This window comes from Geotrypetes seraphini, chromosome 4 (genome assembly GCF_902459505.1).
Source record: "Geotrypetes seraphini chromosome 4, aGeoSer1.1, whole genome shotgun sequence".
Lineage (NCBI taxonomy): Eukaryota > Metazoa > Chordata > Amphibia > Gymnophiona > Dermophiidae > Geotrypetes > Geotrypetes seraphini.
The window spans coordinates 268100049-268115058 of record NC_047087.1 but is presented as its reverse complement, the minus strand read 5'-3'; the positions used below and the strand labels follow the sequence as shown (position 1 = coordinate 268115058).

The 15010-nt window shown below is 43.8% G+C and overlaps 1 protein-coding gene across 2 annotated transcripts in view; it reads left to right on the top strand.

Annotated features, from left to right (window-relative positions):
• Positions 1–489: 489 nt before the first annotated feature.
• Positions 490–15010, top strand: part of DPYSL4 (dihydropyrimidinase like 4) — a 66124-nt gene continuing 51603 nt past the window's right edge. Inside the window, exon 1 of one of the 2 annotated variants that reach the window (XM_033941987.1) lies at positions 490–682. In XM_033941987.1, the coding sequence (XP_033797878.1) occupies positions 644–682 (39 nt within the window). In that variant the 5' untranslated portion in view covers positions 490–643. The remainder of the gene's footprint in view (positions 683–15010) is intronic. The other variant, XM_033941988.1, reaches the window with a different exon arrangement.

Sequence of the window (15010 nt, the reverse complement as noted above, 5' to 3'; positions counted from 1 at the left end):
CGACAGAGAAAATATATTGCATGCATAAAAAAAAAAAAAAAACCCCAACCAAAAACGCAGTTTTCTTAGAAACATCCTGCAATTGATACCCAGTTGCAAAATATGTATTTTCCATCATCTGAGTAGTCATAATCATGGATAGCGATGATGTAGCAAAAAGAAAAGTTCTGCAAATACATTATCTCCCTGTCCCTCCTCAGACTCGCTTTCTGCCTGTCCTGCAGCTAGCCTTCGATGCCGAAAAGGTGGCCTTTGTCCCCCCCTACCCCCCCCCCCCGTCTTGCTGCAGCCCTGGTGTAGCTGACAGGGGAAGGGCCTCTCGGTGGGTTGTCTATCGACGCGAGCATGAGGATGAGGCTAGAATACTAATGAGGCAGTTGCCAGCCGAAGCTCAGCTGCCAGAGTGCTGAGCAAGAAGACTCATTCACAACCCCACCCCACCCCCACATCAGCCAAAGAATATACAAGCGAAAAAAGCAGCCGAGGCGAGGAGCAAGCACGGGCGCCCCTCCCCCCCCCCCCCCCCCCCCCCAGCAAAGGGGAAACCTCGTCTGACGTCCCTGCCTCGCTTTCTTTTTCGACCCGAGACGCCTGGGAGCGACTCTGCACAGCAGCAGCCTCGTCTCTCTTCTGCGGTCTGGCCATGTCGTACCAAGGCAAGAAGAGCATCCCTCGGATCACGGTAAGGGCTGAGGGCTGGGAGGGTGAGAAAGAGCGAGCCCAGCACCGTCGCGAGCCAACCCAGGGCTGGGAGGGTGAGAAAGAGCGAGCCCAGCACCGTCGCGAGCCAACCCAGGGCTGGGAGGGTGAGAAAGAGCGAGCCCAGCACCGTCGCGAGCCAACCCATGCCGACCGCTATGTAGGGGGGGATTGAGCCGCTCAGGTATCAAGTGCACAAGGCCTCTCGTGTTAGGATTCATATTTCATTGTCGCCTTTTAACCTTACTTCAGCAACTGCTGGTGCCATACCTAGGCATAGGGATGCTGGTGGAAATGATGATTTTTTTTTTTTTTTTTTTGTAAATGAAATCTCTATCAAAGCGACGGCACGCATATTTTTCAGAAGTGGCATCCGTGAAATATATTGTTAGGTAAAAGCAATCTGGTTCACTAATGAATCCTGCAGGAGACTCCTGTGTGCTAGAGGACGTTTCATTGCTGGTGTTAAAATTAGCATCGAAAATGCAAATGAGGAATTGTGTGGGGTTTTTTAAAAAGGAAAACTGAAGCGATATTGCATGCTTTTGATTGGCCTTGGTTTTAGTTTGCATTGAAATGATCACCCAACTGAATTCTGAGGGAGAGAGCGGCTGATCTATCCCTAAGAAAGGAATGAGAATAAAGCAGAGAGATTAAACAGAATGGATCATGGGACTTTTCAATGGAGGAAGGTATTTCTTACTAAATGCCACAGCCATCATTCTAGTGATTTCATTTTCAAGGCATTGGAGTCAAAGAAATACTGGCAACATGAATTGTTAGTTCAAAAGCATTCACATTTATTCCTGAAAATGACTCCTGGTACAGTCTACCAGAATGATAGAAATTATTGGGAAAGGGACTTTAAAAAATAAGACAAAGTATACTATATTGCTCCATGGTGTGACCTCACCTTGAATATTATTTGTAGTTCTGGTTGCTATATCTAAAATATATATACAGTGTATATATATATATATAGAGAGAGAGAGAGAGATGGCTGAGGGTGGATATTATAAAGGTCTACAAAATCATGAGTGGTGTAGAACAGGTAAATATGAATTTACATAGAAACATGATGTCAGATAAAGGCCAAATGGCCCAACCAGTCTGCTCATCCACAGTAACCATTATCTCCATCTCTAAGAGATCCCCATGTGCCTATCCCAGGCTTTCTTGAAATCAGACACAGTTTCTCTCTCCACCACATCTACTGGGAGACTGGTTATTTACTGTTTCAAAAAAGTATAAAGACTAGGGCATATTCCATGAAGTTACATGGTAATACTTTTAAAATGAATAGGAGGGAAGAAATGTTTTTTTATCACTCAATGAACAGTTAAGCTCTGGAACTCGTTACTAGAGGATGTGGTAACAGTAGTTAACATATCTGGGTTTAAAAAAGGTTTAGACAAGTTCCTGGAGAAAAAAAGTCCATACTCTACTATTGAGATAGAAATGGGGAAAGCCATTGCTGTCCATGAGATTGAAAGCCTGAAATGTTGCTCCACTGCTGAAAGCAGGATGCTGGCCTAGATGGACCACCAGTCTGCCCTAGTATGGCTAAACTTTTGTTCTTATGTCATTGATCCTTTTAGTATTATAGCTGAATCTATATTCAAAATCCACTAGTAAAGAAAGATGGCTTTAGAGTGGATTAGGGAGGTTCCAGTCTTAGTACTGTTATACTCGGCCCCTCTCCCACCAGTTTAGGTGGATGGATATACACTTCTCCCGCCGGATTCGCAGAGGATAGGGGCAGAGCCGGTCCACGAATGGTGAAATACCACGAATATCTTCTGGTCCGGCTCTGACCCACCCCCGCCTCCCTCCTGCCTTCCCCCCGGCATCCCGGCCTTACCTGGTGGTCTAGCGGGCTTTCAGGGCAGGAGCGATCTTCCTATGCTCCTGCCCCGTGCAGATCGCCAATAAGAAATAGCTGCCGTGAGTTCCCTTAGTCTCTCGAGACGACGATGTGAACTCCCCACAGCCATTTCCTATTGGCGATCTACACGGGGCAGGAGTGTAGGAAGATCGCTCCTGCCCTGAAATGGGGGGCAGGGTGGGTGGGTATTAGTTCCATAAGACACACCCTTATTTCTACTCCCTTTTTAGGGTGGAAAAAGTGTGTCTTATGGTCCGAAAAATACATTATTCCCATTGTTGTTCAGAAACATCTGTCTAAAGATCAAATTGCCAGGTTGACTCAGTTCCCTTAAGATGAGGAAATGTGGTAGCTTGCAACAACTTATGCCATTTTGATATAGCTCCTTTTTGGGAGGTTATCAGTTGACGTGTAGGATAGTAGACTTGGAGTAGAAGAACAGAGTCGATTATGTTTCATGAAATATTAGGTACCTTTCAAGCAAGCAATAGCACCTGTTGGGGAGGGCCCATCCTTTTTTTTCCCCCCATCTGTTCATAGGTTTGACTGAGCTTGCAATCCATTAAGAGCCTTTAACTCTACTAAGTCTAAAGTGCAGGCCAGGAGAAGAGACAATATAAAGTCAGGACAAACTCGTAAGCAGAAAAAAAGCAACAATCCATATTTATTTTCTGGCAGTCCAGAAATGAAATAAGGATCGCTTAACTCCTTTAGATTCATTGGCTTGAGATAAAAGAAATGAGAAAGTAACAAAAATTTCTCTTGGTTCAGTAATCATTCTTTGGGGGGGGGGGAGAGAATTTCTCAGTTTTTAAGTTTCTAGGATTATAATTTTGCTTTGTTTCACTAAGGGCTCCTTTTACTAAGGTGCACTAGCGTTTTGAGCGCACGCAGGATTTTAGCGCACGCTAAACCCACAGTACACTTCTAGAACTAATGCCAGCTCAATGCTGGCATTAAGGTCTAGCGCGCGTGGCAATTTGGCATGCGTTAAGGCCCTAACACACCTTTGTAAAAGGAGCCCTAAAATTCTGACTTTTTTTACATGTTGTATGTTACCTGAATGTATCCTGGAGTCAGATCTTCTTGCTCTGGTGCCTGCTGCTCACTGCTGCAAGTGTTGCTTTCATTCCCTGCTTCTCTCGGGCCGTCTGATCTCTGGCAAGTCTGGCTCTGATCACCTCCGTCAGCTTTTGGGCACTTTTCTTGCCAACAATTAGGGAATCAAAATTTATGGTTTTGTTTTCAAAAGCACCTTCAACGTTGCAAAACATACCACTGTACTTTTGTCTAGGTTTCAGGCTACCAGAACCCAGTTTAGCAAAGTAATCCTGGTCATTCTCCTCTTTTTTCTCACTTGCATCTCTTTCTTCCATTTCCTTCAATAGCCAGACTATACAGTACAGAAGGCAGAAAATGAGGCGCACAGTGCAAGAAACACTGCGAGGATCTGTCATAGGAAGAGACGTTTGACTTTTCTCTCAAGGTCACAAATGTTTTCTGCTTATTCTTTGGCAAGCGACGCCTTTTGAACCTCTGGATTTTTACGTAAAACTACATAACTCAGCCGCTGTTCAGTGATGTGGTGCTGAAATTCTGCATCATAGGACCTACTCAATAGAATATGTGACAATATGGCACTTTCTGTTTTCAGATCTAAAGTAGAAAATGTCAGGGGGCAAGTTAGCCCATGGTTTCTTAACCAGTGGTGCATGCACTCAGAGGGGTGCTGGGGTCAAATGAAATACAGTGAAGGTCACAGAATTGTTGGTTGTTAGACACATCAATGGGGAATATTTTATGACATGTACAGACCGAAAATACATGTTTCTCTATAGCTGGACCATTTATGTGGAATGCATTGTCTGGTATCTTATGGTTTTGTAGACATCTATTGCAATTTAGAAAGTTGCTTAAGACCCATTTGCTTGTTCAAGCTTTTTTAAGTTAATATTCTGCTTCTTGAGTTAATATTTTACTTTCCGAATATCATCTTTTTTGCAGGTTATTAGATTTATGCATCTTTGATTGAAGTAATGTGAGTGGTTGAGATGTAATTTATAGGTTATAAGAACATAACATAAGAACATAAGAAATGCCATCTCCGGATCAGACCTACGGTCCATCAAGTCCGGCGATCCGCACATGCGGAGGCCCTCCCAGGTGTACACCTGGCATAATTTGAAGTCACCCATATCCTTCTATGCCCCACATAAGGAGATGTGCATCTAGTTTGCTTTTAAATCTTAGGACGGTCGATTCCGCAATAACCTCGTCGGGGAGAGCATTCCAGGTGTCCATCACTCTCTGCGTGAACCAGAACTTCCTGATATTCGTCCTGAACTTGTCCCCCCTCAGATTCATTCCGTGTCCTCTTGTACATTCTGGCAGGAAATAAAAGAGACTGTCACAGCAAAGGCCCTACCTGTATCCTGAATATAGAAATAAAGGTTAGAAGCTTATGAAAGGAAAGGAGGAATGTTACAGGGGAAGTGAGGATGGAAAAGGAAGGCTAAAGGGGGAGAAGAACAGATGAGTGTGTGAGGGATAGGCCTTAATTTGTGCTGGAATGGGGTGGAATATGTTCCGGCAGTTTTGAAGCCTCAGGAAGTGACATCATTGTCAAACTTCCCACCTACCAAAGAATTTTTCCCCTGTTCTCTATCTTCCTTACCTTCTCTCTTAATTTTGCTCTTCTCTCTGCATCTTTGTTGCTCCCGTTGTACCTCTGCAGAGCTATAGTTGTAACAAGCAAAGGTACGCTTGACCGACTTTCATCATGCACTGCTGTTTGCACTGTTGGCCCTGCCGTATCCTCTTCCGAAACAGGAAGCTGTATCAGAGGAGGATAGAGGTAGGGCTGATAGAGGACATAGCCACGCATGCAGAATGCTGGTCCTGGGTCTTTCTTACTACTGCGGGTACAGCACAAATGCCAATGGGAGAGAACACAAGGTACTAAATGAGGAAGAGAATGAGAAAGAACCTTCTGGCAATTATGCTGGGGTGGGATGCCCAGGGCAATGCCAGGGACAAGGTGAGTGGTGGGAGGAGAGCGCAAAGTAATGCAAGGGTGGAATTGGGGATGACTGGTAAGGGGTAGGAGAGCTTGAAGCAATGCTGGGATGGGGTGGTGAGGGAGGAAAACCCGAGGCACTGCTAGGGTGAGGTAGGGGGAAAAAGCGTGAGGCAAGCGTGGGGTGGAGTAAGCCTGAGGGAATACTGGAGTGAAGTGAGGTTGGATGGAGAGTCTGGGGCAATGCTAGGGTAAGGTAGGGTAGTAGCGTAGGGCATTAGAGACAATGGTGCAATGGGGTAGAGTGGAATGTAGTGGTGGGTGGGGGTGGTGAGCCCAAGGCAATGCTGGAGTAGAATTTGAAATGGTCTCTGGATAAGCTGAGCTGCAGAACTCATGTTGTTGTTGCAGCACTCGCCCAGTCCTGATGAAGAGTCGAAACGCGTTGGTGAGGAGCAGTGCAACAACATGTTAAGCTAAGTTGTTAAGTATAAGTACTTGGGGATACAGGAAATGATAAATCAAAATAAAAGCGATTCTAAATAATAAGTGAAAATATATGTGAAGATGAACTGAATATGAATTGAATTCAAATAAGAAAAAAATAAAATATGAAATATAAAAAGCGAGTTCCATAAGTAGCAAGTCACAAGACTGGGTGGAATCAGATACGAGTGCTGCCACACTGATTTATGTTAGTCAGGGTGGCGTTCTGAGAATCCCCAGAGTGATTTACCTTCTAATGCTACGTATTGCAAACTTAATTTTATATGGCAGAGTTGAAGACTTTTCACGATTGCAACACAAATTTGGTCTTAACAAATCACAAAACTATAGATGGTTGCTATTGAAGCAGGCCATTCAGGAGGGGTTCCCTGAATGGAAAAATCTAACTAATCAGCATAGTCTGCCGGTCTTATGTTTTCAGGTGGACTTCCTGGGACACCAGGCCGCTCAGTGGTATAAATTAATATCTGGATTTTTGAATAAAAAACCAAAGACTGGTCTGCGTGACATTTGGGGCATTGAGATAAAGCATCAAATTACTGCGTCTCTATGGCTACGTATTTGGGCTTGGAGGATGAGATGTACGACGTCGGCATCTATGAGACAAACTTGGTTTTTTTTTTGTTACATAGAGCAGTTTGGACCCCAGCTCGTTTACAGAAATTAGATAGCTCTAAGTCTAATAGATGCTGGCAGTGTCATCTCGAAGCTGGGACATTAGATCATTTAATATTCTATTGTCCATTGATACTTAGGGCTCTTTTTACAAAGGTGCGCTGGTGGTTTAATACCACGCGCTAAATCGCCAGCCGCACTAACCGCTACCACCTTCTCTTGAGCAGGCAGTAGTTTTTAGGCCAGCGCGGGGGTTAACACGTGATGAAAAGTCACGAGCGTTAACCTCGCTAGTGCAGCTGATGAAATTCAGAAATCTTTTCAACCAGCCCGGTTTCGGGGACTCTAGGTCCCTTCCTCAGGAACCTGTAACTTTAGACCAGTGGTTCCCAAACCCTGTCCTGGGGGACCCCCAGCCAGTCGGGTTTTCAAGATATCCCTAATGAATATGCATGAGAGAGATTTGCATATAATGGAAGCGACAGGCATGCAAATCTCTCTCATGCATATTCATTAGGGATATCTTGAAAACCCGACTGGCTGGGGGGTCCCCCAGGACAGGGTTTGGGAACCACTGCTTTAGACGGACAGCACTCATTCAGCCATGAGCGGCAAGTGAAGCAAACAAGCCAGCACGGAGAGAGGGAGGAGCCATGCTGGCTTGTTTGCTTCACTTGCCGCTCATGGCTGAATGAGTGCTGTCCGTCTAAAGTTACAGGCTCCTGAGGAAGGGACCTAGAGTCCCCGAAACCGGGCTGGTTGAACCGATTTCTGAATTTCATCTGATTCAGCAGTGTACAATGCTGCTTTGCCTTTGTTTTTCATCTGCAGACTATGCCTGCAAGCTAAGTTTTTCTTCTTTTTTGATTCTGGGAGTTAGCTGGAGGGACCTTCATAGTATTTTTCTCTGTTTCAGCACTGTGAATATGTGATTTATTATTATCACTGTTGAATTTCACCTTTTCACCTTATTTTTTATTTGGTTGGTGGGTGCACACAGGAGGGATTCGATGATGGTGTGCAGGTGGAGGTTATTAGACCTTCACCTCGGTATGTGAGTGCTGGAGATTTTTCTCCTTTCGCTGGTCCTTCACACTGAGACTCCCTCCTTTTCTCAATTATATTATTTATATGGTATATGATTGGTAGTCCAGTGTTTGAGACAGAAGTTAGTTACTTTGAAGGTCCATTAGACCTTTTTTGCTGCTGTTTGTGGCTTCTATTTAGGATTCCCTCTGAGGCAACCAGCGAGACAACAAGGCATTCTGGAGGGGGTGCATATGTGCCCTTGCCCAGAGTATCACCTCTATTGTGGCTGACATCGACCCAAGGACTTGAAGGTAATGCCTTAAAGGTTATGGACATCAGAAGAGTACTATTGTGTTATCTGGAGGTGACCAATGAGTTTTGTCTCTCAGATCATCTTTTTGTCTTAACCAATCAGGTGAGAGGCGGCAGACCCACTTTTAAGGCTACCATCTCCAGATGGATTCATAGATCTATATTTTCTGCATACATTGGTTGCGGCAAACAGTTACCTATCTTGTTGAAGGCGCATTCAATAAGAGGAGTGGCCTCATCTTGGGCAAAAGCAAGGGCAATTCCTTCTGAAGGGCTTTGTAGATTAGTGACCTGGTCTTCCCTTCATACTTTCACCAAATTCCTTAGGGTGGACACAGCAGCACAGGAGGATGCTGCTTTTTGGTCCTCAGTACAATGTGCAGGCTCATCTTTTTCACCCTAGACTTAGGTATATCCCTATGGTTCATCATACCATCTCTATTGCTCTGGAAAAAGAGATTAGGTTCTTACCTTGATAATACCTTGGATGGGGAGGGGGGTAATTCATTTTGTATTGTTACTGATGGATTGTAAGTGCTGATTCTGAATATTAATGTATGTACAATTTTATGCGCTTTATAATAGCCTTGAAAACTTAATAAAGATTCAAAGGATAATACCTTTTCCAGTAGATAGGGATGGTATGCTGAACCTCCCACCCAGCAATTTATCTGATGCGCCTGCTTTCTGACTCAGGCTTAATGGTCAGCTCCACAGCTATGATTTCCTGTCAGTCAGTTGGATTATGAAGAGTATGTGTATATGATTAATAGGGATGAATGTTGAGCTCCATAAATGTTCAGTTTGTTATCTTCTTATTTGACTTGTCATTTTCTTATATTAATTGTTTCTCTCTGAGGCTTAACTATATTACTGTTCATTCAGTGATTGTTCATTCAGATCAGACACCTGGTTTCAGGGAATTCCCCGTACCCCTTCTTCTCCTGTCTTCTATAGGTCTGTCGCCAGCTTTGGCATCATCACCAAGCCAACATCCACACCACATATACATTCCTCCACTCCATTCCTGCAGAGTACCTACAATACATATACACACTCTCCCCACATATGCACCCCACCTCACCTCACTACACCACATATACACCTCCTTATCTTACTTACCTGTTTGTGCACATCTATGCCCTTATTCAGAAACATGATCATGTATGATGATAGCACTGAAAAAGGAAGGAGAGACTGGAGATTTGACAAAGGTAAGCCTGGAGGGGATCATTCAACAGGGTAGGGGGAACTGTGGGGGGGGGGGAGGTTCTGGTGGGGGAATGGATACTTCCAAGATGGGGGATTTATTTCTAGAGGGGCACCAAATTGGGGAAATACTTGATTTGGATTAGGGTTGGGGTTTTTGGCTTAGGGGGATGTTCTGGCCACTTTAATATGTGAACTGGGAGCACTGGACCACAGTTTGGCAGCTGATGCTTCCAAGCGAATGAAATAATAGTTCCCACGAGAGGCTCACAAGCAGTATTATTCATTTACCATGTGAGTCATCAACTTGTGATACAGGTTGGTGACTAATATGGTAAATCGTGTGATATAAGCCCACCTTTTACTGCACCCTGATAACTGCCGCCCCCCCATCCTTTCCTTAGAAATGTGTATTGTATTTAAGTGGTCAACAAATCCAATATCCCTTGGCAGTATTGCATTCGGGGAGACAGCAACCACTGGGAGACTAAGCAAGTGGCTTCCCCTAATCCCTCCAGCAGAGCACTGCGTAAAATGAAGGCTTTTCTGAAAACCAATCCCATTGATCTTTTTGGACATAGACATATGTGTATGCCTTTCAGCACTGTAGAAACATTAAATACTAATAAATAGATATACATTCCCTTTCTAAGATTTATAACACGTGTTTATATTTTTAGAAACTTAGAATCATGATGGCAGATGAAGGCCAAATGGCCCATCTGTTCTGCCTATCTGTAGCATCCACTGTCTCCTCCCCTCCCTAAGAGATCCAACGTGCATGTCCCACGCTTTCTTGAATTCAGATACAGTCTTTGTCTCCACCACCTCTACCAGGAGACTGTTCCATATATCTACCATCCTTTCTGTAAAAAATAATTCCCTTATATTACTCCTGAGCCTATCATCTCTTAACTTCAGGCCATGCCCTCTCATTCCAGAATTTTCCTTCACTTGAAAATGACTCACCTCCTGTACATTAATGCCACAGAGATGTTTAAATATCTATGATATCCCCTCTCTTCCACTTTTCTTCCAGAGTATACATATTGAGGTCTCTAAGTCTGTCACCATATGCTTTATAACAAAGACTACTAATCAGTTTTGTAGCGGCCCTCTAGACTGACTCCATCCTATTTATATCTTTTTAAAGATGCAGTGTCCAGAATTGCACATAGTATTCCCAAACTGGACCTCATCAGAGACTTATACAAAGGTACTAGCAGCTCCTTTTTCCTACTGGCCATTCCTCTCCCTATGCATCTGATCATCCTCCAGGCTTTGACCATCGCCTTTTCTAATCTTATTTTCTACCTATTTTGCCACCTTATCATCATCCGACACACGTTACCCCCAAGTCCTGCAATTCTTTCAATCACAGAAGTACTGTTCCCCCCATACTATACTGACCTCTTGGATTTGTGGCCCAAGTGCATGAATCTGCATTTTTTAGCATTAAATCTTAGTTGCCAATTACCAGACCATTCTTTAAGTTTTGCTAGATCCTGCCTCATGTCTATCCTGTTACAAGGTTTGGTATCATCTGCAAAAAGACAAACTTTACCAATCAGTCCTTCTACAATATCACTGCCACCCTAATTCCAACCCAGTTGGGCCTGAAACATGCCCCTTTGCCATTTTCACACTTTTCAGTTTTAGATATGTATATTCCATCTTCGTAATGCTGGGATCGAGATGTTTTTGCATTATACATGTCTAACTACCAGTTTATGCATGTTTAAAAGGTGAATTGCACTTCCAACATAATCATCTTAGTCTTTTTTGTTTGTAAAACACAAAATCATACTAAAGCCTGTCGTACATCTGTTTGAAATTATGCTCATATTATGCTCCTGTTCTTGAAAGCGTTTGACATCCTGTGTTACAAGTCATCATATATTTGGAGCAACAAAACTACTTATGCAACTAGGGGAAAATGTTTTGTGGTATCTGTGCAAAATGCCCAGATGGTTGATAGAGTTGGAACACACAAATGATATAATGAGGTGCAAATGGTAACATCTGCTCTAGATGAGAAAGGGTGAGGTGGGGCTGGTAATACTAGGAGTCCTACTTAACAGCACTCTCAGTTCCCTGGGGTGGGGGAGGGAGAAGATTGGGCCAGATGCTGCTCTTTCAATGAGCTTTGCCAGCTACTTCAGAGCAGCAGGGAGTACCGCTCTGGAAGAAGTTACACTTGCCCTGTGGGTCATGTATTTCAGCATAGAGCCCAAGTATTGTAACACCTCACAGAAGCTCTTTGTAATTCCCTGTGGTAACATCTCTACAGAAGCTCATGTAAACCCCTCTGAATTGACTCCCCAGTCATTAGTAGCGATATAGAAGCTCTCAATAAACATAAACATAAGGTATAACTGTGGTATCTGGACTTGAAAGTGCTTAGCTGAGCAAAAACACAATGACAGTGTATGATGCAGCTAAACAGGCTTCAGCCCTGGATCCATTGTCACAGTGACTCATAGATAATTGATGCAGTTGTGGTCTCCAGATGGTCAGACCCAATTACAAATAAGTGGACTTGAGGGAGAAGTCAGAATATGAACAGAAATAAGGTTTAAGAGAGCTAAACAGAATCTGTTGGATGGTTGAATCGTTAAATTAAAGTGATCATGTATGGAAAAGTTCCTAAGAAAAGAATGAAGCCAAGTACCAACCAACTTCCACTAATATACATCATGTAAGAAAATCTGTGTGGAATATATTTACAAATTGGCATGTATGGTTTTCTTATTAAAACCAAAATTTTGTTAATTTTATACGTGTTTCAGTGAATTGGTAACTTAGGAGAAACTAATGAAGCAAGTAGGAGAGACAGTGAAAGAAGTAGAAAGATATGATTTGCAAAAGGAAGAGGGCGAAAGCATAGTATGTACTAACAAAATTAGAGCCCCTTTTATCAAGCTGCTCATCAGGTTTTTAGCGTGAGCCAGCACGGTAAATGCTCTGACGTTCATAGAATTCCTATGAGCATTGAAGTACTACTTACCGATACCTCATCGGCCTGTGCTAAAAATTTCTACCTCAGCTTGATTAAAAGGGGGGGGGGGAATGTTAGTGTTTGGTAAATGCATAGAAACATTTAACATGCTCTAATTCCATTAATGCATGCACAGTTTTAGTAAACAGGCCCCTATATACGAGCATCACCCTCTTCTGTAAATCATCTTTCTACTTCATTCACTGTCTCTGCTACTTGCTTCATTAGTTTCTTCTGAGTTATCAATTCCTTGAATTGTAATACATAGTGAAGAAGAACATAGATAAGCTATGTGAAAAAGAAGGAACAGAATTAGAAATGAGAGACCTACCTTCACTGGCATGAGGAACCAGATAAAAGCAGTGGTCCAAAAGGGATTCTACACTCTATGGAAATTGCACACCATCAGATCCAGTTTTGAAGCTGCTGCTTTCAAAATCTTAGTTCAGTCATTACTTCTGGGTCTGTTAGACCAGTGTTTTTCAACCTTTTTTGGGCAAAGGCACACTTGTTTCATGAAAAAAATCACGAGGCACACCACCATTAGAAAATGTTAAAAAATTTAACTCTGTGCCTATATTGACTATATATAAAGTAATTCTCTTGAATAGGAATCAAATAAACACAAAGAAAGTATTTTATAATGCTGCCACCGCCAACAACACCGTTGGCGGCGGTGGCACTCAAGTGGCTAAAGAGCCGCAGTTTGCCGGCCTAGGGACAACACTGGAGGGTGGCCAGCTGTGCACCCCCTTGGGACGTAAACCCGGGGTGGGGCAGACCGCCCCCCCCACCCTGGTATGCCACTATCTATACCTCACTCCCTCCCTATGACCAAAAATTCTCCTTTCTTCCCCGTGTACACAACCATCTCTTTCCCTCCCTTCATCTCTCCAAAGTCCATGCCTTCTGTGTCCAAACACTCATTCCCTCCCCCACCTCAGCATCTCTTTCCCTCCCTTCCTCTCTCCCAAGGCCATTTCTTCTGTGTCCAAAAATGCATTCCCTCCCCCACCTCAGCATCTCTTTCCCTCCCTTCCTCTCTCTCAAGTTCATGCCTTGTGTCCAAAACGCACTCCCTCCCCCACCTCAGCATCTCTTTCCCTCCCTTCCTCTCTCCCAAGTCCATTTCTTCTGTGTCCAAAAACGCATTCCCTCCCCCACCTCAGCATCTCTTTCCCTCCCTTCCTCTCTCCCAAGTCCATGCCTTCTGTGTCCAAAAACCCATTCCCTCCCCCACCTCAGCATCTCTTTCCCTCCCTTCCTCTCTCCCAAGTTCATGCCTTGTGTCCAAAACGCACTCCCTCCCCCCTTTTGTGTTCCGTGTTTGCCTCCCAGCCCATCTTTACAACTTTCTCAGCAAAACGAAGCTCAAGCCGCAAGGCTTGTCTTCTGCTTCCTGCCTGCCCTGCCGCGCACAAATAGCCGAACGGAAGTATTCTCCGACGTCAGTGCTGACGTCGGAGGGCAGGCTTTGCTTAAGCCCTCCCTCCGACATCAGCGCTGACATCGGGGAACGCTTGCGATCGGCTATATGTTAGCTGCAGGGCAGGCAGGAACAGAAGACGAGCCTCGCGGCTCGAGATGTAATGAACTCCGCGGGTCCCCCGTCCAGCTCTCTCCTGTCCACGTGGGGCGGACCGCCCCCCTCCCTAGACTGGTGGTACTGCCCTGATGGCGGCCCTGACCGTACGGCACACCAGGCAACATCTCGCGGCACACTAGTGTGCCGCGGAACAGCGGTTGAAAAACACTGTGTTAGACTATTGTAATATAGTTTATTAGATGAGCACTAAGAAAAATATGGCTAGACTGACTTTGGTACAGAATACGGCAGTAAGATTGGTTTATGGTATGAAGAAGTACGATCATGTGACTCTTTATTATCGTGAGTTGCATTGGCTTCATGTGGAGGCTCGCGTGGTTTTCAAATTAAAATGCCTTTGGAGTAGTTCCATTATACTTGGTTGAAAGTTACTTATAATGTCACATAAGAATAGCAGAAAATCACATGTCCTCTTTACGTTTTTTTCAGTTAAGGGCTGCAAAAGTAAGAAATACCTTGAGCATATACTCTCATACCAAGCAGCTTACTATGATAAAGATTTTTGGCCACTGATACTCAAGTCCAGCTTTTATGAACACTTTAGAAAACTGCTAAAAACTTTTCTCTTTTCTAAATTCCTGACCAATTAGATTATCACATTCTTTTCTAACATAATTTGTGTCTTCATAGCATAGCTTTTGTTAACCGCATTGACCTTGTGGTTATGTGGTCTATAAATCTGTTGTTATGTTATGTTAAGAAGCTCTCATTTTTCATGAAATTTTTAGAATCAGTACAAACATTGGCAAGTCATAAAAGAGGCTGTTGTAAATATAGTAGGTATTCCCCAGGGTGCCCTGATGTTCCCCCTCCTATTTAACCTCTACATCAGACCAGTCATCGATATTGCCCAGAAATACAACATCAAAATCCACTCCTATGCCGACGACATACAACTACTCCTCCCACTAGGTGAAAACTGATTGGCCCAAATTTCCAACCTCCAACTTTGATGACAGATAACAAGCTCCAACTGAACGCCTCAAAGACTGAACTCTTATGGATCAGAAAGAAAAACACCAAATACACTTGCCCAACACTATCATGGGAATCCACCTCCCTAACAACAACAGAACAGGTACACAGCCTTGGAGTGACATTGGACGGCCACCTGTCCAAATCTACCCACATCTC